Genomic DNA, 22,084 nt, shown 5'->3' on the forward strand with positions numbered 1-22,084 from the left:
GGCCTACAATTTATGAGTGGCATACAGGTTTCTACAAAACAGGTTGCTCGGTAAGACGTGGGAAATCATCAGGTCGTCAAAGTACATCTGATGACGTCATTGAACGAGTGAGACAAATTTTGTCAACAGCCCTACAAAATCGACCTGGTGTGAATCTTGCGAACTGCAAATCTGTTGAGAAACCATTTGCATTTGAAACGGTACAGACTGACAATCGCACAAGCAATAAAAGACACAGATAAAATTGGTCGTAAGAACTTCTTTGCGGATATGTTTAATCGATTACATGAAGATGAACATTTATTGGACAAAATCAACTTTTCTGACAAATCAACTTTCCGTTTAAGTGGCAAGGCTAACACACACAACTGTAGGATTTGGGGGCAGTGAAAATTCACATTAAACATTGCAACATGTTCATGATAGCCCCAAACTGAATGTTTTTTTGTGCATGGAGCAAGAACAAAGTGTATGGGCCCCCTTTTTTCTCAAGTGAGAACCACCAATGGGATAGTGTACCTGGAAATGTTACAATGTTTTTTGATATCATGTCAGATGAGGATCACCAAGAATAAAATGTTTACTTCATGCAAGATGATGCACCACACCACTACCTGGCTGACATCCGGCATTTTCTGAGTGACCGCTTTCCAGGTCAATGGATTGGCAGTGATAAGCCAATTGCATGGACATCATCTTCACCAGAGCTGACACCACTCAAAATATATAAATAAATTGGGCCCCCTTATATATATATATATATATATATATATATATATATATATATATATATATATATATAAAGAAAGATGATGAGACTTACCAAACAAAAGCGCTGGCAGGTCGATAGACACACAAACAAACACAAATATACACACAAAATTCTAGCTTTTGCAACCAACGGTTGCTTCGTCAGGAAAGAGGGAAGGAGAGGGAAAGATGAAAGGATGTGGGTTTTAAGGGAGAGGGTAAGGAGTCATTCCAATCCCGGGAGCGGAAAGACTTACCTTAGGGGGAAAAAAGGACAGGTATACACTCGCACACACACACATATCCATCCACACATACAGACACAAGCAGACACAGACAAATATGTCTGCTTGTGTCTGTATGTGTGGATGGATATGTGTGTGTGTGCGAGTGTATACCCGTCCTTTTTTCCCCCTAAGGTAAGTCTTTCCGCTCCCGGGATTGGAATGACTCCTTACCCTCTCCCTTAAAACCCACATCCTTTCGTCTTTCCCTCTCCTTCTCTCTTTCCTGATGAGGCAACAGTTTGTTGCGAAAGCTTGAATTTTGTGTGTGTGTGTGTGTGTTTGTTTGTGTGTCTATCGACCTGCCAGCGCTTTCGTTCGGTAAGTCACATCATCTTTGTTTAAATATTATTATTATTATTATTATTATTAATTTTTTTTTTTTTTTTTTTTTTTTTTTTTTTTTTTTTTTTTTTTTTTTAAATGGGTGTTCATCAAGGATATTGTGTTTGTACCACCTGTGCTGGCTTCTCTACCTGAACTTAGAGCAAGAATTTATGCCATCACTGATCAAGTTACACCTGCAATGCTACAGTGAGTTTGGGTAAAAAATTGGCTTGCAATGGTATGTGTGCAGGATAACCAACGGAAGCAGCATACATCTTTAGTTTAAGGTAAAAAAAAATACTTGATGGGTTTCCTTGAAAAATAACACTAAACCCAGCTCTGTATCTTCTTCCAATATATCTATATGAGTTTTTAAAGTTGTAAAGTCCTTTCTAAAACGCCCTGTATTTAATTTACTGTTGGCAGTCGAAAAGGTTATACAAGTCGTCGAGTGCTCGACAAACTTTTACTTTCAAAAAAGATGTATTAAAGTATTTTCATTAAATTTTACTTGAAAAATGGAATAAGGTGCAGCACTGCATTTGAAATTATGACTGTGGCTTTTGGCAAAATTACTGCAAGATAAGAGTTCATGTGAGGCATAAACATTTCAAAGAGGGTAGAGAAAACACTGAAGACGACGACTGCCCTGGACACCCTAGCACTTCAGTCACTGATGAGAGTGTGGAAGACGTAAAAGAAAATGGTTTTGGAAAATCGCCTAATCGCCATCAGACGGATTGCTGGTAATGTCGGCATATTCTCTGGTTCATGCAGAATAATTTTTTTTGGGTGTTTTGGGTAAGAGACATGTTGCAGCACCGTTCGTTCTGAAACTATTGAATTTCGACAAAAAATTATGTCGTCTACATCTACATCCATATCCATACTCCGCAAGCCACCTGATGGTGTGTGGCGGGATGTCACATACAAATCGCTCAGGAAGTGCTGAATGGAATCAACAGTGATCCAGAACCACTAAAGAAGATTATAACAAGTGATGAAACATTGCCATACAGGTACGAAATCAAAACTAAGGTCTATTTGTCTCAATGCAAATTGCCTGAAGAGCCAAGACCAAAAAGAAAGTTTGACTAATTCTGTCACATGTGAAGATTTTTCTCACTGTTGTCTTTGATTACAATGGGATAAAGCATCATGAGTTCCTACCTTATGGTTGTATGGTCAATAAGCAATACTGTCTGGGAGTTACATGCTGTTCACATGTAGCAATCTAAAGAAAATGACCAGAATTGTAGCAAAACCACTAGTGAAAATTAAATCATGATAATGCTCCCACTCACACCTCCATGCTTCATGATTTTTTGGCAAAATACAGAACTATTATGTTGCCTCAGCCATCATATTCACTGGACATGACCCACTGCAACTTCTTTTCATTCTTGACGCAGAAGAGAACCATGGATAGACATAATTTTGCCACTGTTGATGAGATGAAAACAGAATCACTGAAGGAGCTGAACACCATAACAAAAAGTGAGTTCTGGAAAAGCTTCCAAAATTGGAAAAAGTGCTAGCACATGTGTATTATAGCTGAGGGAGATTACTCTGAAGGGGATAGAGTAGATGTTGATGAATAAATAAAGATTCTGTAAGTAAAACAAAAATTCCTGTTACTTTATCACATCTCACATTGCATTTAGGTGATGGCAGGAACAAATCAAAGGTGGGGTTTTGGGATGGCTGTAGAGGTGTAATGTATATGTGGTCAGGTAACAGAGCTACTAATTATCAATTCCCTGGCTATTAAAGTTAATCACAGTAATATCCATCAAGTTCAAGATTCCATTAGAAGAATGTTAGTGTTTCTTTCAATGAAATTTAGCATATTCGTTGTTGAAGTGTTGTGGTGTATAGTCAGATATGATGTTGGAAACAAAAAAACAATCATTGAGCTGTTTCTTTTTTTAACTGTACATAATTGAATCAGTACTTGCGTAATTCAGAAGTAATTTTAAAATCGTGTTGTCTTCACTGTAGTATATCTCACATATTTGCCTAGATCTACACATCATCTGCAGACTCGCTTCTACACCTTGTGGCTCGTGAAGGTATAGAAGAAGCTGGACTATTCCTTTGCACTCATTCGGCCTACAGCAATCATGTCAACAGAAAGGTCAGACAATAGATTACATTTTATACCAGATACAAATAGATGCTATGTCGATGATGGCGACTTTGTTGACAGTCTACGCATGGTTACAGGGTGAGAGTCCTCTGCATGTTGCATGTGCAAGGGGCCTTAGCAAACTCGTTGGCAAGTTACTTCGCTGTGGAGCTAATCCCAACTTGCAGACATTAAGGCTCACGGAAGGAGGAGGGAACGATGATAAAGTAGAGATGGCATACAGACAGACCCCCTTGCATATTGCGATAATGGAACAGCAGGAAGAATCAATTCAATCCATAATAGACTTCAAAGGTAATATTTCTTCAGTTTATGAATTCTACAAGTTATTAATGTTATGTGTCTTAGAGATGAAAATAGTTGTTATGTTACACATGCTGGTAATTCAACAGTAGAGAAAACTTGAATTGAGATAGCTTGAAAGTTTATATAAAACTGCTCAACTTACAGGTTAGACATCTTGGAGTTCAAAAGTTAGTTCCTAACAGTATTTTCACTTCTTACTCTTAGCAGTTTGTCTTCTATCAGTGGCTGCTTCAAGCAAGGTAAAAAACAATTTTCAATGACACTGTATGCGATCAGCCCCACAATATCTTCTTGATGTGGAATTGTTAGTAATAGCAATCTCTCTTCACCTACTTGAAGTATCTCTTTCAGTCTGTGATGTCTCGAGTATTATTCTGCTGCATTACCTCGAATAACTGAAGAAACTGCTTCTTTTTTACTATTCATTTTATCTGTGAAGCTTCAGCACATTTGCACCAAATGAAACAAATTACAAGCAGTTGTCTCATTTGCATAGATGAATTTAGTTATGAACTTCTTTCGATAAAAATATTTCTTTTAATTACACTATTTAAAAGTATTTCTCATGCATAGTCTCACCTGTGCATAGGTTATTGCTAACTATCTACCATACACTTCATGATGATGGTTTGGCTTTATTTTCAGTTTTTAAGTTACTTGAGTTCCCATCATTTAAGGCACAGTGCCTTGAAAAGTAGATAGGCATGGGGGGAGGGGAGGGGGGTTCTCTCTCTCTCTCTCTTTCTCTCTCTCTCTCTCTCTCTCTCTCTCTCTCTCTCTCTCTCTCTTTCTATGTGGTAGAGGGGGGGGGGGGGCAAGGTAGTTGGAGCCTTGGTAGTTACAATTTCACAATTGTGCTCTGTACCATTCCTTTATAGCCAGTTAGTAGCAATGATGATAATTTTTAATTTTTAGAAGGTATGATGACGACGAATACCACAGCAGGCAGGTTAATTGAAGAGAAATGGACGTCCCTAGAAAGGGCTATCACCAAAGTTGAATCAATAAATTTGGATTAACAAAGGTAACTTTGAATAAATCTTGGGTGATAGAAGAAATCCTTAACCCTTGAGTGAATACGTCCATGTATAAAGTACACCAATCACAAGTAACATTGTCTTGTTCTGTTCTATTGTTATTTTAAAATTGTGAACCGGCACCTGTTGCTTCATTACTGCTTCAGGTAACGCAGTAGTAATTTGTGTTGTCATGTGAGAAGCAGTAGTATAAAGTAAAAAATGAGCTAGGTGAGAAAAAGTTTATGATTTGTGCAAGAAAATGACCCAGCCTCTGAGCTGGCAGCACAATCCCACAATGAGGTAGTTATCTACAAAATGACGTAATTAAATAAGCAGCTGGCACGGATCTGATCGAGCTTCCCTCTTTAATGTTTTGAGTGTTTCGTACTGTGTGGGGTTAACACTTGTATGCAACAACAAATATGATATATTGAAAAGTTTATTTAATTATTGGTTAGTTAAATAATGATTTAGCGTATATAATGTAAGTTTTTTCTATCATTGTTTAGTTAAACTAAGTGTAAACTGTGATTTTGCTCATACTTGTTTACCTTGATAACATAAAGACTGCTATTCTTTACATGTCCTCAAAGTGTGCCACACACCCACTCATGTTATGAACAACAGCTCACTTGTTCGAGGATTAAATTGATTGGTGAAAGAAGAAAATATGACATGTACTGGAAAAGGAAGGAATACTATAGTATAAGTCACTTAGAAATGAATTCAATAGGAAGTCAAATGGATGCAGGAAAAATGTGAATGGTTGACAGATTTGGTGTTTAGGAAAGATAAATTAACTTTTGGTAAAATTAAACACAAGGATATCAACATTAAGAGTGTGAAAGAAATGTCACTGTTACACACAGATGATAGAGTGAATAGGTGTAAATAGTATGCTGAGGGTCTCTACAAGGGGGAGAACCTTTCTACTGACATTATAGAATCAAACTGGTCGTCAGTTGGGAAGGCACAGAGGATCCAGTATTACAGTCAGAGTTTGAAAGAGTATTGGGAGATTAGTGATCTACCAAGGTGGAAGGTATAGATCACATTCATTAAGAGTTTATGTAATAATTAGATGAAATGGCAACTAAACAACCATTTATGTTAGTGTGTAGGATTTTTGAGATTGGGCTGACACCACTCAAAGAATATCATTCACGAAATCCCAAATATGCCAAAATTAGATAAATGCAAGAACTATTGCACAGTGACATTAATAGCTCGTGCATCAAATTTGCTGACAAAAAAATATACAGAAGGATAGAAAAGAAAATTGAGGCTATGTTAGATGCTTTTAGAAAATGTGAAGATACCAGAGAGACATCTGTGATGCTGTTCATGTTAATGTGCTAAAATGCAAGAAAAACACAGAACTACTTCACAGGATTAGTTGGAAAAAAAGGTGGCTTTTGGTAATGTAAAATAGTGCCAGAGATTTGAAATTCTCAGAAAAATTTGTAAAAGCTATAGGGAAAGATGGGTAATATGCAGTATGTACAAGAGCCAATTGACAACAAGAATGGAAGACAAAGAGAGAAGTGCTAGGATTGAAAAGGGAATAAGGCAGGGATACAGTTTCCCCCCATGTTGCTCTATCTCTATTGAAGTAATGATGGAAATAAAAGACAGGTTGAAGAGCAGGATTAAAATTCAGGACAAAACAATACCAGAGATAAGATTCACTGATATGATTCACTGATGACATTGCCATCCTCAGTGGAAGTGAGGAGGAGTTACAGGAGCTGACAAAATGGCTGAACAGTCTTCTGAGCGCAGAATATGGATTGAAAGTAAACTAAAGAAAGTCCAAAGAAATGAAGAGCAGCAGAAATAAGATTAGCAATGAACCTAACATCAGTAACGAGGCTTACATAGCAGATGAAGTGAAGAAATTATGCTATTTAAAGATGTCATCAATGAATCTGAGAGGGAGGTGGAACTAAAAATTTTGGGTGACTAGGAAGGATTTCTTTAAGTAGCCCACAAATTGCTGACATACTAAGATATTACAACAGCCTGCACACCCTTGTCCAAGCAAATAAATTTAGAGGGAAGCTGAAAACATTTGCTTACAGTGAAGCTGGAAAATTAATCCTATTTTGAAAACTGTTTTGACTGCAACATAGTTTAAGGAAACTTTCAGCATTCTACACTAAGAATAATTAGTTGCAGTGAAACTTTCCAATTTCTGTTTACTCATAAACATCTTAACAGTATATTTATTAAATTTCTAATTTGTGATTCATATAAACATGTTTGTTTGTAAAATGTAACTCTCTTTGCCTCAGATGTTTCATTTGTAAATGGTGCCATCTCTACCACAAGGGTACTTTACAGTTTTCGTAAGTGTTTGAAATGTAACAGGGAGTCAGTTGGCTCAGTGCGTGCGTGTGTGTGTGTGTGTGTGTGTGTGTGTGCGAGATTCGCTACTGGAGATGCAAATGCCCTTCATTGTTTTTTATTTACAGCCATTTCATCATCTTGGCCACGGGTGTTGATACCTGCGATCTTGACAAGTGTGACAAATATGCCGCCAAAGTGTCTCCTAGAGCAGCTGCCCTAGCAGTGCTGTCCTTGGTAGTGACAGTGCATATCAAACATCCGCTTGTGCTGTGTCAGGCTTTGTGGACATTTTGCATGACTGAGAACTGACCCCATAGCAAACCTGGCCACGGTGTCTTCTGTTATTGCCCAGTGGAGGCAACCAAGTGATAGTAGGATAGTAATACCCTGGAGATTGGATGGATCCAGCTGGCTGCAACAGGCTCCAGTGGTACAGGGCTGGGAAGACCTCTGTTCAATCCCTGTAATATGTAAAGGTGACTAGAAGAAGAAGACCCATGTTAGTGGCATAGTGCAGAACTATAAAGAGTGTGGGTGGTCAGCTTGCAGAGAAATGTTCAAGGCCCAAAGATAAAGTAGGCAGCTGCATCATAGATATGTCATTGTCTTCATGGCAGCATCTGACACATGATAGGTGTCGTTACATAACATAACTGTCTGATGAGTGGCTGCTCCTAGGGAGATAAGTACTGCTATCAGAAGGTTGTCTATGGAGAAAATATAGCACTTCCACGTTCCACCATCATCTGGAAGCTTCTTGGACAGTAGTAAGCAAGTGAGGACTTGGTCATTGCTCACGGAAGTTGGTCAAAGTGCAGAAGTAGCTTGCTATTGAGGATGCCATGTCAGCATGGATCATTGACTGCAGTGGTCAGTGCATGGAACATGACACTGTGGCTACAGGCATCGTTCAATTAATTACATTTTTCCCTCATTTCCTATTTAAAAGTTAATTGCAACGAAAGTACTAGAATATTTACATTTATACACTCAGCAGTTTGTGCACAATCTTAATTCATTTATTTGCTACATGCTCCATTACAATATTTGTTATGCTTACACGTATGTATTTTGTGTGCGTGGGGCATGTGCGGGGGGTGTGTGATGGTGGGGATAGTGGTGGTGATGGTGGGGATAGTGGTGGTGAAAGCCAGTGCCAGCACACATCCTACTCCTCGTGAATAGCACCAAGGGGACCACCAAGCTTAACATCCCTACCCGACAGACAGATCACCACCGACACTGTCCAATGCCATCTCTTCATGAGACACTGTGGAGACATTTGGTATTTAAACCAGGACATTGGGACAAAGTCTAATGATCAAGAAATGTACGCTACCACCTCTCCTCCCCTTGCTAGTCAAATACTAATGGTGAAAATTTTTTTCCACCACCAGGATTCAAACCGGCTTACCATTTTATCAAGTGTCACCGCACAAGTGTGCATTTGTGATCTTGGACATGGAGGCATGTTTGCACTTTCCTATTGTACAATATTTTATATCTCAGCAATTAGGAAAATTTATTCACTACTGTAAGAAATCTGCAGTAGCCTTGCATTAGTTGTGTTCACGAGATATTGTAACTGGGGAATCTATCCAGAACTTGCCTAACCTTCTGCTCTTATTACTCTATATTAATTCCTCATGATCAGAGAGATTTATCTAGTGCTCCATGCTTCAAGAGCATTCACATACCAATGACCCATCTAAAGCCACTAAAACATCTTCATTTGTGCTCTTCAATAATCCTGCAATTATCCTTAATTCTCCCTCAACTATAGGCAGTTTATCAGTACCACCTGTGCTTATACAAATCCTTTTAATTTCTTTACTTCCACTTACATTATTAACATCAACATACGTCCCCCAATGTCAGCTCTTCTGCTTGGTCAGCCATTGTTGGTGGATCTAACCCTATTAGGAACATTGCTTCTGGAGGGACCTGGAGCAGTTCAGTTCATGACCATTGACTCATCTTGCATACTCAATGTCTTGCATCCTCAATGTCTTGCATGTCAGAGCTTTGCTGTTTTGAGGCTATGCCACATGATGTGAAGGCAGTAAGATCTAACAAAACATTACCTTTGTGATCCTTTATTCTTGTTCTAAATCATAGGCACAGTACCATAGTTTAAACATATCTAATCAATCTAAGTAGTATCTGTTAACTAGTTCGCTGAGGGTCACATTATCCCCAGATTACATGTCCCTAATATTCCTGACTTATACTCAGTAACTGTGACTTAAAATCATACTGGATACTTACATTTAATTACTGACACATATGGTGCTCATATTGTTCTGAATTATCCTAAAACATTCACTCATATTGTCCTAAATTATCCTAAAACATTCACTCTGCTCTCTGACATTCCTCTTTAAGAAAAACCTATGGGTATTCTGGCCTATTCTTAAAAATAACCTTAAGTTTTTGGAGAACATAAAGTTCCCCTCGCCTGAGCCAGGCATTTTCTCAGCACTGGCTGGTGTAATGTCCTTGCATATTACAAATGGTAACAGTTCATCCTTTGGTCCTTTTCTGAATACTACAATAGTATCTAATGCTGATATTATGGGGAAAGTAGGGAGAGGTCAAGCCCAAAGATGTAGGGAATCACGTGAGTGGCATTAAGTTAAAATCCAAGCTGCTACTTAGAGGCGTAGCTTTAGCCCTCGGTGATTTTTCAGCACTCATCATATGTATCTTCATGTAACCTTTTCCTCTTGTGGTAGTTCTTCTTTTCATGAATCTTTTCCTTACATGGCCCTTGCTACACAAATGTGACAGGGTATCAGGATTGTTTGGAGCAGGGGAGAGACCTCTGCCACAAAAGGGGTAGTTGCACAAGGAGGTGGCAGCCCGTGGATACAAACACAATTATTCAGTCATCTTGGTCATAGGTGTTAATCTTTAAGTCCTAAGCACTGTTCCCCCACTGATGCGGCATAATGCCCCATGGATGTTTCATGTAACCGAGCCTGTAGCCCATAGCAGACCTGGCTGGGGCATCTGCCATTGTCTCGGTGAATGTGGCCAAGTGAAGATAGGGTGACCCAGCGCACTAGAGGATTGATGGCTGCCGCTGGCTGCATTATCTGCCAGTGGCACAGGACCAGGGGACCTCAGTTCAGTCCCCGAAACGTGGGAAGGTGGCTATGTCCCAGCAAGTAGTTCTGCGATGGTGGCAGATTGTAGTGCTGCCAGGAGCGTGGGTGTTCAGGTAGCAGTCAATGGTTAGAGGCCCAGTAACAGTCTGTCAGTGGTACATCACTTTCATGGCAGCATGTGACATATGGTGGGTGTTGCAAGATATCCCAACTCTCCGATGATAACTGGCTTGCCCAAGAGTTATAAATACGGCTGTCGGGATACTTTCATCACATGGAAGCTTCTGAAAAGGTTGTCAGTGCCCAAGGGCTTCGTAATTACATGAGATCAATATTGTCTTAGACCACAAATTTCTATATTCAAGTGAACTGAATAAACAGATTTGCAATCGGAGACTTTTTAGGTTTTCACATATTCTCAAACATTGGACTGCTGATATCTTCAGTGTGATCGTGTCACTCCTCAGCATCGACTTGGTCATTGCTTTGTGGAAGGAGGTCAGAACACAGAAGTGGCTTGCTGCTGAATGTTCTCTGTCAGCATGTGTCATTGATTGTGGTAGTCAGTGCCCAGAACCCAACACTGTGGCTACGAGTAATATTTGATTCATTAGATCATTACAGAAAGAAATCAGACATCTGTTATGTGTACCAACAATTGTTTCTCAATACAGCTGTCATTGATGCATATTTAGGTACGTAATGATTATGCTGCTGGCGAAATCAGTGTCGCAATTCTGTGGAATGTTCCTTGAATAGCTTGTCATGTGCAAAGTTAATTTGCCATCCGTGAATAATTCTATTGTTATATTCACCACAAGTTAAATTCAGATGTTCTGTTTTCTGATCCTTTAATTGTGAGTGATTTTAAAACAGTAGAATCCTGTACTATATGATCACCAGGACCAATAAAACTCTACTCTACACTACTCTATACTTTCTTCTCAGGGCCCATGCCAGTATTTGTGTGTTAAATCATTTGATGAGCTATTCACAACTATTAAACAACTTCAGTAAATATTGCCTTGCTTTATTACTTCCAAGTCCATTTTTGTAACACTCTTTCATGAGATTTTATGTATTTTTCCTCATCCTCCTCCTCACTTTCTTTTGCTCCCTTTTTTTCTTAGATTAAGAGGTGTGTGTGTGTGTGTGTGTGTGTGTGTGAAGTCTGTATTAATATCGCCTTTATTTTTTGTATAGTGGCTTTGTCGGGACGAAAGGAACAGAAGGGGATAGCTCCAGATTTGAACCTGAAGGACTCTTCTGGTAATACTCCTCTTTCATTGGCTTTGAGTAATGGCATGGAGCATTTCGTACCCACTCTTATAGAAGGTTAGTAGTCTCTAATTTATTTATCATTATTGATAATAACTAAAGAGATTCAAGCTCAAATTGTTGAGTTCTGCACATGCAATAATTTTCTCACTTTCCTTGTGGAATTTCTGCAACTTGGTTGCATCGTCCTTCTCCTAACTGTGTCTATTTGTCAACTGAATTCCAAAGAGTAGCCATCAGTTCTGGAAACACTAATAATTTTGGACATCACTGCTCACTTGAGTACTATGAAACATATAGCTGATTCTTTACAGTTTTAAAGAAAGAAAAACAAATGGATCACAACAAATATCTGAGAAGAAAAAGAGATTAGTTCACAAAATTATGTAGACAGCACATCCATATCCCAAGAATTGGATTTCTATTTTAAGCATTATAAAAATATTTTAACTTAAGTCATAAAACAAGCACAAAAAAAGGCAAATAATTCCTTCATAGCAAATGCTCCAAATAAAATGAAAGACATTTGGGACATTGTAGTACAGGAAACAGGAATAAAACAGAGAAAATACCATAGCATCAAACTCAATGAAAACTCACCTGTAATGTCTGATCCCCAGCACATTTCAAATAATTGTAACTCTTTTATACCAAGATATATACCAAGATGGCCACCAAGTGAGAGCACAGGTTTTTTCTTCGTTCGCTAAAAGAACTTATTTAAGAGGAAATAGTGTCAAATTTAAATTTTGCTTTGTTTTGTATTCTTGCTGTAGTGTCCGTTCTTGTCACACAACTAAATATTAGCCTCCCAGCAGTGCTTGTTCTTGAAAAAAATTGTTCTTTTGCTGAAGTCCTGATAATCATGACATAACCCGAAATTTTGTGTGACATAAACACACAAAATTCTATTCAAGTTTTCTTGATAGTGCAAAATTCTTTTAAAAAATAGTGCTACCAGTTTCATCAGTGTCTATTGTCACAATAAAAGTGTAATTAAACATTTCTAAATTGTATTTAACTAACACATTTAATATTGTTTACTAGTCAGATAGACGCAATCTAGGCCTAAATTTTCCAAGTTATAAACGTTTAAAAACCTGACCAAACGCACCTGAGAACATAAACTCTCTAAAAGCAAATTAATTACAAACTCATTCTTCTGTCATTGTATCTCTAAATCAGTACAAAAAAAACAACCACCGCACATAAGACCTTCGTGTCATTTTTTGTTTACATACAGCCAATCTCGCGTCCTTGACAAATTTAAAACATTTTTTAAACTTGATTATTCTTTCGCAACTGACCATGAGTGAGAAATGTGGGAGCTGTTGTAGGGTAGTGAGTAGAGGGATTTGTTGTGCAGTGGAGAGAATGTTGGGAGAACAGAAGAGGCTCTCTCCTGGAACTGCAGAGTATGCAGTAGAAACATTTTGATTGGGGAACAGGAAAGGAAAATCTATGCCCTTGAGGCACAGTTGGAGGAAGCAAGGAAGGAACTCATAAGGATCAAGGGAGATAGGGGGGAGGAGGGTGGTTGGGAACTGGCAACTGGTAGGAGGATAGGAAGAAAGAGAACACCATCTGACAGTTTTATCATCAACACAGAAAACGGGTATCAACCACTGCCAGAGTTAAGTGAAGAAGAGCCTCAGGTAAAATGAGGGTCAGGAAATGTGCATCACACTTGAACCGAGGTCAAGAAGCCTAGGAATGTACAAAGTGCTAGGAAGAAGAAAGTGCTGCTGCTAGGTAGTAGCCATGGGGAGGTGTAGGCCCTCAGTTACAGGAAAGTTTTAAGGGCAGCGTACCAGACCACCAGTATCTTCAAGCCAAATGCAGGACTAAGTCATGTGATAAAGGACCTAGGGTCTTTATGTATACCAAACTACTTAAAAATATATCTAAAAACAAAGATGATGTGACTTACCAAACGAAAGCGCTGGCAGGTCGATACACACACAAACAAACACAAACATACACACAAAATTCTAGCTTTCGCAACCAACGGTTGCTTCATCAGGAAAGAGGGAAGGAGAGGGAAAGACGAAAGGATGTGGGTTTTAAGGGAGAGGGTAAGGAGTCATCCCAATCCCGGGAGCGGAAAGACTTACCTTAGGGGGAAAAAAGGACGGGTATACACTCGCACATACATTTCATATCCATCCACACATATACAGACACAAGCAGGCATATTCAAAGACCAAACTACTTAAAAACATTGAGACAATAACCGGCTTGCATAAATTCAAAATTCCAGTGCATGACTACTTGCTACAGAATGGCTTATATTGCTGTATACTTTAAACAGTATAACAGTTTCCATTCAAAATTTAGTGCGGTTATTTAACTCATACTACATAACTATGTACTGCTGTACAATTTGATTCACTAACTATGCAATACAATAATGGTTTTGTTTCTGTTAATTATATTGACAGGAGGAGCTGATGTCAATGTTCGCAATGGAAAAGGTCAAACATTGCTTCACCAAGCTATTTTGAAGCAGGATACACATACAGCATTATTCCTTCTTGACCAAGGTGCTGATATGAATGCTGTGTAAGTTTGTATTGAACTTCTATCATTGGTATCACTTTCATGTCTTGTGGTTATTCTCAAAGTGAGATAACAAAAAAGAAGAAAATTATTTTTAACTAAAACTACAATTAAAATATGCAGACTCACTGCAAGATAATTCTGCAAATAAAACAGTTTCCACCATTATTAGAAAATATGCTTGCATGCAGAAACATTTAACATGGAAGCAAAAAATATGTACACTCATAAGATGATAATATTTCTCAAGTTTCACATGCCTTTGTATGTTTAAAACACTGTTGTGATGATGAATATGCATCTGTTTACTATTCAAACAGTTATTTAACCTCAGTATGGAGGTCTTTTATTGTGAAAAATGCACAGCATATTCATAATTCTGATGATTCCATAGAAAGGCTTAGGACACTTACACAGTGAGGGCATACCCTGCTACCCACAAATTTAAATATGTCTTTATGTACTAGTTTCCTTACAGTAGCACTGTCCATGCAGGCGAGTTGGTTTGCGTGCTCTGGATCCTGAGGGCTATGCCGGTGGTAGCTTAGCTACCAGCGGGGTCACCCATACCGGATTGGCCAAGGGGGAGGAGCCAGACGAAGTGGGTTCCACAATAGCCCACTGGTCCTTTTCACCTATCCCAAGCCTGTCCTTACCCTGTCCTTTTCCTGCCATCTCAAATCATAATAAAGGGTAGGGGAGACTTTTAGGCGTAGGGAAGCCAGCTGCCCTAGGGGAGTAAACCCTTACAAGAAAATTGGGCAAGTCTGGAGGCTCTTAGGTGGCAGCCCCATCACCAGACTACCGTATTTACTCGAATCTAAGCCGCACTTTTTTTCCGGTTTTTGTAATCCAAAAAAACCACCTGCGGCCTAGAATCGAGTGCAAAGTAAGTGGACGTTCTGAAAAATGTTAGTAGGTGTCGCCCCAACTAACTTCTGCCGTCAAATATATGTAGCGCAACACAGGTATGCTTTGCAGGCACAAAGATAAATACTGGCGCAAAAACCTCTGCGTCAGTAAATAAATTAAAAGAACAGGTAGAAGAATGTAAACATTATGCCAGGTATTCTTTCGTGTTTGCTGCTACCTCATTTAAATCCTGTCTGCCTAATAAACTACGAAACTAGACCGAGAAGACGCGGAAGAATATACATATCATGTCATGTTTATATTCATATTATTCTTATGCTGTATAGTGATACAGTCAGAAATGAAGCACGGCAACTGCCTAAATTTTTAAATCTAAGATGACTCTAATTTCTGTGGAGACTGTAATGTACTAAAGAGGCGTCTGCAAAGATTTTTTAACGGAGAAAAATTTTCGCTAAACTCTCGTTCAGAACATCTTCTATTATACGCAGCTATTATTTGGTTCTTGTTGATCATTATCAAAGAAAGCGGCAGTGTAAGTAACAACAAAAAGCAGTCTCTTGCCATTGTTTCGCTAATGAGATAATTTCTCTCTTTTTTTTTTTTATTGTAAGCGGCGGTAGTGCGCACTAAGCAAGCTACGCCGCAAGCGGCGACAGGCCGTAAACACTCGTTATCAGAATGCGACAAACAATGCACGACACAGTACAATAATGCATTTTCAGCTTAGAGTGACGTAAACAACTATAACAAAGAGAACGGCACTTATCAGATCAAAGCAAAATAAGCAATTGATTCAAACCAGACGAAGCACGTGAAAAAGGAAGGGTACCCGTATAAATACGGACGGAGCGCCTGACACACAGAAATGGCTACTTGGTAAAGCTTAACTGTTGAGCTTACGACTCGAACCAAACTACTGTAGCTGTATCTTCATCCATTCGACCTCAATTGTGTTTCACGTTACAATGGACCAACTTTGTTTCGATTTGGAGGGGCGGTCTAAAACTTTTCTCTCACTTTGAATTTCGAGTCTCAAATTTCAGGAGCAGCTTAGATTCGGGTAATTTTTTTTTTCCTTGATTTCGAGTCTTATTTTTTAGGTGCGGCTTAGATTTGAGTGCGGCTTACATTCGAGTAAATACGGTAGAGAGCTGTGGGCCAATCACTGGCACTCCCAAAAACAAATGATTAAAGAAATAGCAGAAAAGAACAACCGGACGCACTCAAGTATGCCGACCTTTGGCATGAAAAGGACAACAAAAATAGATTTCTGGAATATTAGAACATTGAGAGAAGCCAGCAGACTGAAAACAGGAGATGAGTTACAGGTTGGACATTCTCGGACTTAGTGAGGTGAGATGGCTAGATTTTGGAGCAATCCAAACACAAGATGGATACACCTTTTTATACCACTCTGGACCCACTGGGGAGTATGCAGAGCACAGAAATGGGGAGAAAAAGAGCCTTATGGAATGAAAACTGGTTTCAGAAAGACTACTGACAGCAAGTTTTAAGACAAACATTTGAAATGTCAGTCATCCAATGCTATGCTCCTACAGAAACCTCTGATACTGAACAGAAGAAAAGAGTTTTACCTCTCCTTAAGTGACACTATTAAGAGTACCAGTAAGAGAGACCTCTTGATTATTATGGAGATCTAAATGCAAAAATTGTAAAGAACAATGAAGGTCTAGAGCATGTAAAGGGAATCCATGGTATCGGAGAAATGAATGAAAATGGGGATATGTTTTCAGATTTCTGTGCCAGTCATGATTTGGTAATTGGAGGTACATTATTCCCACACAAGAACTGCCATAAGGTTACATGGGTATCCCCTGATCACAGAACGTAAAACCAAGTTGATCATATAGCGCTAAACAAAAACTTTAGAAGGTTGCTGATGAAAGTGAGAAATAAACGTGGGGCTGATGTTGGCAGTGATCACCGCCTTATTGTTGCAAATTTTAGACTAAAAATCATGGCTAAAAATAGAAAGTTCAAACAAGGGAACAAAAAATATGATGTGGGAAAACTTAGAATAAAGCAAAACAAGAAGCTTTCTGTATTGAGCTAAGGAACTGCTATGAGGCACTCCAAGAAGCACAACAAAATGATGAAAATAGTGTCGATGATACATGGACTCAGATTAAGGACGTCTATTGCAATGTGAGCAAATGGGTCCTTAGCTTTAAAAAGCATTTAAAGAAAGATTGGATGTCTGAGTGTACATGGAATTTGATCAGCTGTAGGAAGGAGATTAAGCAAAATTAAATCTGAGTAAAACAAGACAGCAGAAAACTCGAATGCAAGCTGAGTATGCAGCTACTGACACTCAAATAAAGAGAAGTGTAAGGAATGATAAGAGAAAGTGGATGGATAAGCAAGCTCTGAGAGCAGAGATAGCCACAGCAAGGGGTGCTACTAATGAACTGTACCGCATCACTAGAATGTTTCCAAAAAAGGTTTCAACAAGAACAGACTTATGAAAAGCAAGGAGGTCGACTTTTGACGACAGAAGACCATCTTAGAAGATGGAGAGACCATTTTTCTGAAGTCTTAAACAGAGAGCAACCTGAAGAGAGGGAGAGGCAATGAAATTTTCCATATGCCAGTGACAGAATCAATGTAAACACACCAACTAAGACTGAAATTAAAATAGCTCTCAAACAGATGAATAATTGGAATGCTCCAGGAATGGATAATATTGCACCTGAGGTGCAAAAAAAGCAGACATTGACACCACTATAAATCTACTGCATCCGTTGTTTGAGAAGATATTGTCAGAAGAGAAAATACCAAAAGATTGGAAGGAAGGACTGATTATTAAGTTGTCAAAGAAAGGGGATACTACCAATTGTAATTACTGGCGAGGCATCACCTTCCTATCTGTACCAAGTAAAGTACTCTGTAAATTGATGCTAAATCGTATGAAGGACTCACTCGAGGCACAACTAAGAAAAGAGCAAGCTGGGTTTAGAGAGCACAGAAGTTGTGTCGATCTCATCAACACACTGTGTATAATACTTGAGCAGAGTGCAGAATGGCAGAAAACACTCTACCTTATATTTATTGATTTTGAAAAGGTGTTTGACTCTCTTAATGGGAGAGTTATGTGTCATACCTTGGAAGAATATGGAATACCATCAAAGATAATAAATATTATTAAAGCCATGTATGATGGATATGAATGTAGGGTACTACACAATGGGAAACTTACTGAGTCTGTCCAAACAAATGCTGGGGTGAGGCAGGGATGTATTCTGTCACCTACCTTGTTCTTGTTGGTACTGGAAAGTGTAATGAAAAGAGTTGTTGGTGGTAGGAGAAGAGGTATTCAGTGGGGAATGCAAGACAGGCTTGAAGACCTTGACTTTGCTGATGATATCTGTCTGCTCTCGCAAAGATTGCGTGATATGGAAGAAAAGTTGAAAAGACAAAGAGGAATCAGAAATCGCAGGAATTAAAATAAATGTTCAGAAAACTAAGGAAATGAGAATGCAATCTGAAAAACAAGCGAAGCTAACAGTGTATGGAAAGGAATTGGAACAAGTAGAGTCCTTTGTATATCTAAGAAGTACCGTCTGTAAATATGGAAGGGTCAAGGAGGATGTAAAGAGTCGGATATGGAAAGCAAATGGAGCCTTTGTACAACTGTACCCTGTCTGGTGTAATAAGAACATCTCAAGACAAACAAAGCTGTGCTTGTTTAATAGCATCATAAAGTCAGTCAGTCCTGTATAGTTGTGAAACATGAATGGTAACAAACATGATTGCAAACCAGCTGCAAGCCTTCATAAACCAGTGTCTTCAGCAAATTATAAATGTGAGGTGGCCAGATGTTATATCAAATGACGAATTGTGGGAGATGACAAACCAGCGACCAATCCGCGAACAAGTAAAGGAAATAAAATGGAGGTGGATTGGTCACACAATACGCAAACAACAAGAAGCTGTTGAAAAGGCAGCACTGGATTGGAACCCACAAGGAACACACATATGGGGCTGCCCGAAAAGAATGGTTGAAGGAGCAGCTCTGAAAGCTGGTAAAACATAGAGTGAAGTGAAATGTTTGGCTGCCTTATGATCCAAGAGGAAATAAATCAAGTCAGTCATGTACTAGTTTGGGGGAGGGGGGGTTTACACGCAAATAACTCCTACAAAAAGGTTTGTCACATGCTTCTGTTCTTGCAAAATCAAAGTCAAAAGCAATGCTGTGAGATCCATTTACAACTAGATGGAATTGTTAAAACCCTTAAAAATAAATCAATTTTTTTATACATCTTAAGGTCACAACTTAATAGTTTTTCAAAAGCTAAAGAATTCCCTGATTTCTATCTGCTGTAGATATATTTGGGGAGGAAGGCCATTATTAATGGAGTGCTGACCAAGTGGTAGAAAGCCAGCAGTCAGATCAGGCAGTAACCGTGTGACTGTGACTCGATCCCTGGATCAATTCACACTTGTTGCACAGTATATAGTTTTATTAAAATTAAATAAACCTCACTAGGGGAAAAAAAAGAGTTGATTTTCTTACTCAGCTGCAAACCTTTGATACATTTGATACGTGGTGCAGACCTCCTCCCTCTCCCCCATCCCCCCTCCCCCATCCCCCCCTCCCCCATCCTCCCCCACCCTCCCCCCTCACCCTCTCCCATCATCCCCCCTCCCATCATCATCCCCCCCTCTCCCTGCCCATCCCCCTTCTACCCCCTACATCCCCCATCCTCCCACAAACTCGCCACTGACCATTTGACTTCATAACAAGGTACAGTGGACTGGGCCATTGTGATTGTGATGGACGTATAATACCATTATTCAACAGAAACTGAAATTCTTTCTTAGCTATTTGCAATTTATGTGGGTCCAACCTATGAGCTTTACTATACACCAAAGACCCACTAGAAGTAGGTAGATAATGCTGTGCTTTATGCCTTAACACCTTTGGTACTATAGATGGTTTTGTTAGCTCAGGAAATTTCTCTGACAGCTTTGAATAGGGACATGTTGCAGAGAGTGAGCTTACTGAATCATTAGCATTCACAGTGGTTACCTCTGCAGAAATTTTTAACTTAGTAATGTTATCTATTAGCTTTTTATTTTTCAGATCTATGTTGTTGTTGTGGTCTTCAGTCCTGAGACTGGTTTGATGCAGTTCTCCATGCTACCCTATCCTGTGCAAGTTTTTTCATCTCCCAGTACCTACTGCAACCTACATCCTTCTGAATCTGCCTAGTGTATTCATCTCTTGGTCTCCCTCTATGATTTTTACCCTCCACGCAGCCCTCCATTGCTAAATTTGTGATCCCTTGATGCCTCGGAACATGTCCTACCAACCGCTCCCTTTTTGTCGTCAAGTTGTGCCACAAACTCCTCTTCTCCCCAATTCTATTCAATACCTCCTCATTAGTTATGTGATCTATGAGTAAACCAAAATGATGAAGAAAATAGGCTCCCAATATTCCATTTGATACAACTGCTAATATAAATGGCCATTCAAATGTACGTTTAAGATCTAAATCAATGGTTAACAGCTTTGACCTGTAAGTTTTTATTTCAGAACCATTTGCGGCATAAAGACTAAAGTCAGAGGGTTCAAGTTTCTTAGTTTTTGACATTGGTATAACAGAAAAATCTGCACCGCTATCTACCAGATAAGATCGTTGACAAGTTCTGTCTTTAACAAATAGTTGATTTTGTCAGCTTTCTGTAGGAACTAGGGTAGAACACTCAGCTGCTTTTGACTCTACCCTTCCCTATTTTCCTTATTTTTCTATTGGCAAGGTGGTACACACTTTTCAGGTTTATGCCATGAGCCAAATTTGAAGTGATAACAACAGTATTTACTATTTGTTTTGAACTGTGTTCTGTTTCTACTTCTGCAGCGCGATCTGGATCTGTTTGATTCTTGGAGCATCTTAACTTCATTTTCTAAGTCTTTAATTTTTACAAGATCATCTTGGACTGATAAGGATGTGGAAGAAATGGATTGGGCTGAGGTAATTTGAAGCTTCTCAGCATATTGCACCTCCACTATATGATTGGCCATCCGCACAATTTTGTCCATTGTTTCTTCACTAATATACTCTTACTATTATTAGGAAGTTTATCGAGCCACAATGTTTTTAAAGTGTGGGTTTTTTTATGCTCATCATTTTCCTTGAAAATTGTTAAGAGTCGTTCTTTTGCCAGTGAATATTTATTATTTTCATCACTGGTTACCAGATCCCAGATGTTTTAGACATATTTTTTGGTTCAAGCTGGGCCAGCAGGTAATTGGACTTACTTGCTTCCGTTGCTACAGCAGTGATTGTAAACTGAGCTTCGACTTGGCCAATCCAAATATCTTTCTACCCAAGTGGGAGGAAGTTTTACGCTTACCTTATTAATTTCCAGAGTACTCACAGGATTGCCCTCGTCAAGTCCACTTCCTGTCGACATTTTGAGTATTTTTATTAAACACTTTCTGTGACAAATTCCAGCAGATTGCACATTGGCAATTCGCTGATAATTATGTTGCAGGATTTTTTTGTTTCATTGCTGATCACGGGGGGGTCACCACTTATTGGTGGTGTCTGTGGTAAGCACGCACAAATAAGAACTTTCAATTTCTTTATTATCGAATTTTATAACACATGAATCAGCGTGTTACTTAGACAACGATACATTTACAACTCTCTAAAACAAGACAATCTTCTTCTGTTTCCTGTAACATTGCAGAACATATATCTCTGAAGCCAACCTTATCGATTTCAAAACACTCGATAACACACACTGAAACACCATCTGGCAGAGCACCTGCTCCCACAGACATTATGCCATAAAGTGAACTGATATGGGAATAAAGCCAAAATATTTCAAACAATGAAAAATTGAGTGTGGGATGTAATTGATTAAATGGAATTGTTACAACCTAATATATTTGGCTGACAAGGTGATAACCTCAAGGGTCTGAGGACTGCAACAACATGTGTTGGAGTTGTGCAACCAGAGCCAAGTGGTTACTCATCACCAGAGTCAGATGATTCTTAGGATGACAGAATGTAGGATTCGATTGGGGGGAAAGAGGAATATTGTGGA

At 39.0% G+C, this 22,084-nt stretch overlaps 1 protein-coding gene across 3 annotated transcripts in view; it reads left to right on the top strand.

Annotated features, from left to right (window-relative positions):
* LOC126203252 (rabankyrin-5) overlaps positions 1 to 22,084 on the top strand; it is a 621,526-nt gene that overhangs the window by 308,806 nt on the left and 290,636 nt on the right. For all 3 annotated transcript variants that reach the window (XM_049937508.1, XM_049937507.1, XM_049937506.1), the window contains exons 10-13: positions 3,385 to 3,498; positions 3,588 to 3,804; positions 11,498 to 11,629; positions 14,014 to 14,134. In XM_049937508.1, coding sequence (XP_049793465.1) covers positions 3,385 to 3,498; positions 3,588 to 3,804; positions 11,498 to 11,629; positions 14,014 to 14,134 — 584 coding nt within the window. The remainder of the gene's footprint in view (positions 1 to 3,384; positions 3,499 to 3,587; positions 3,805 to 11,497; positions 11,630 to 14,013; positions 14,135 to 22,084) is intronic.

This window comes from Schistocerca nitens, chromosome 9 (genome assembly GCF_023898315.1).
Source record: "Schistocerca nitens isolate TAMUIC-IGC-003100 chromosome 9, iqSchNite1.1, whole genome shotgun sequence".
NCBI lineage: Eukaryota > Metazoa > Arthropoda > Insecta > Orthoptera > Acrididae > Schistocerca > Schistocerca nitens.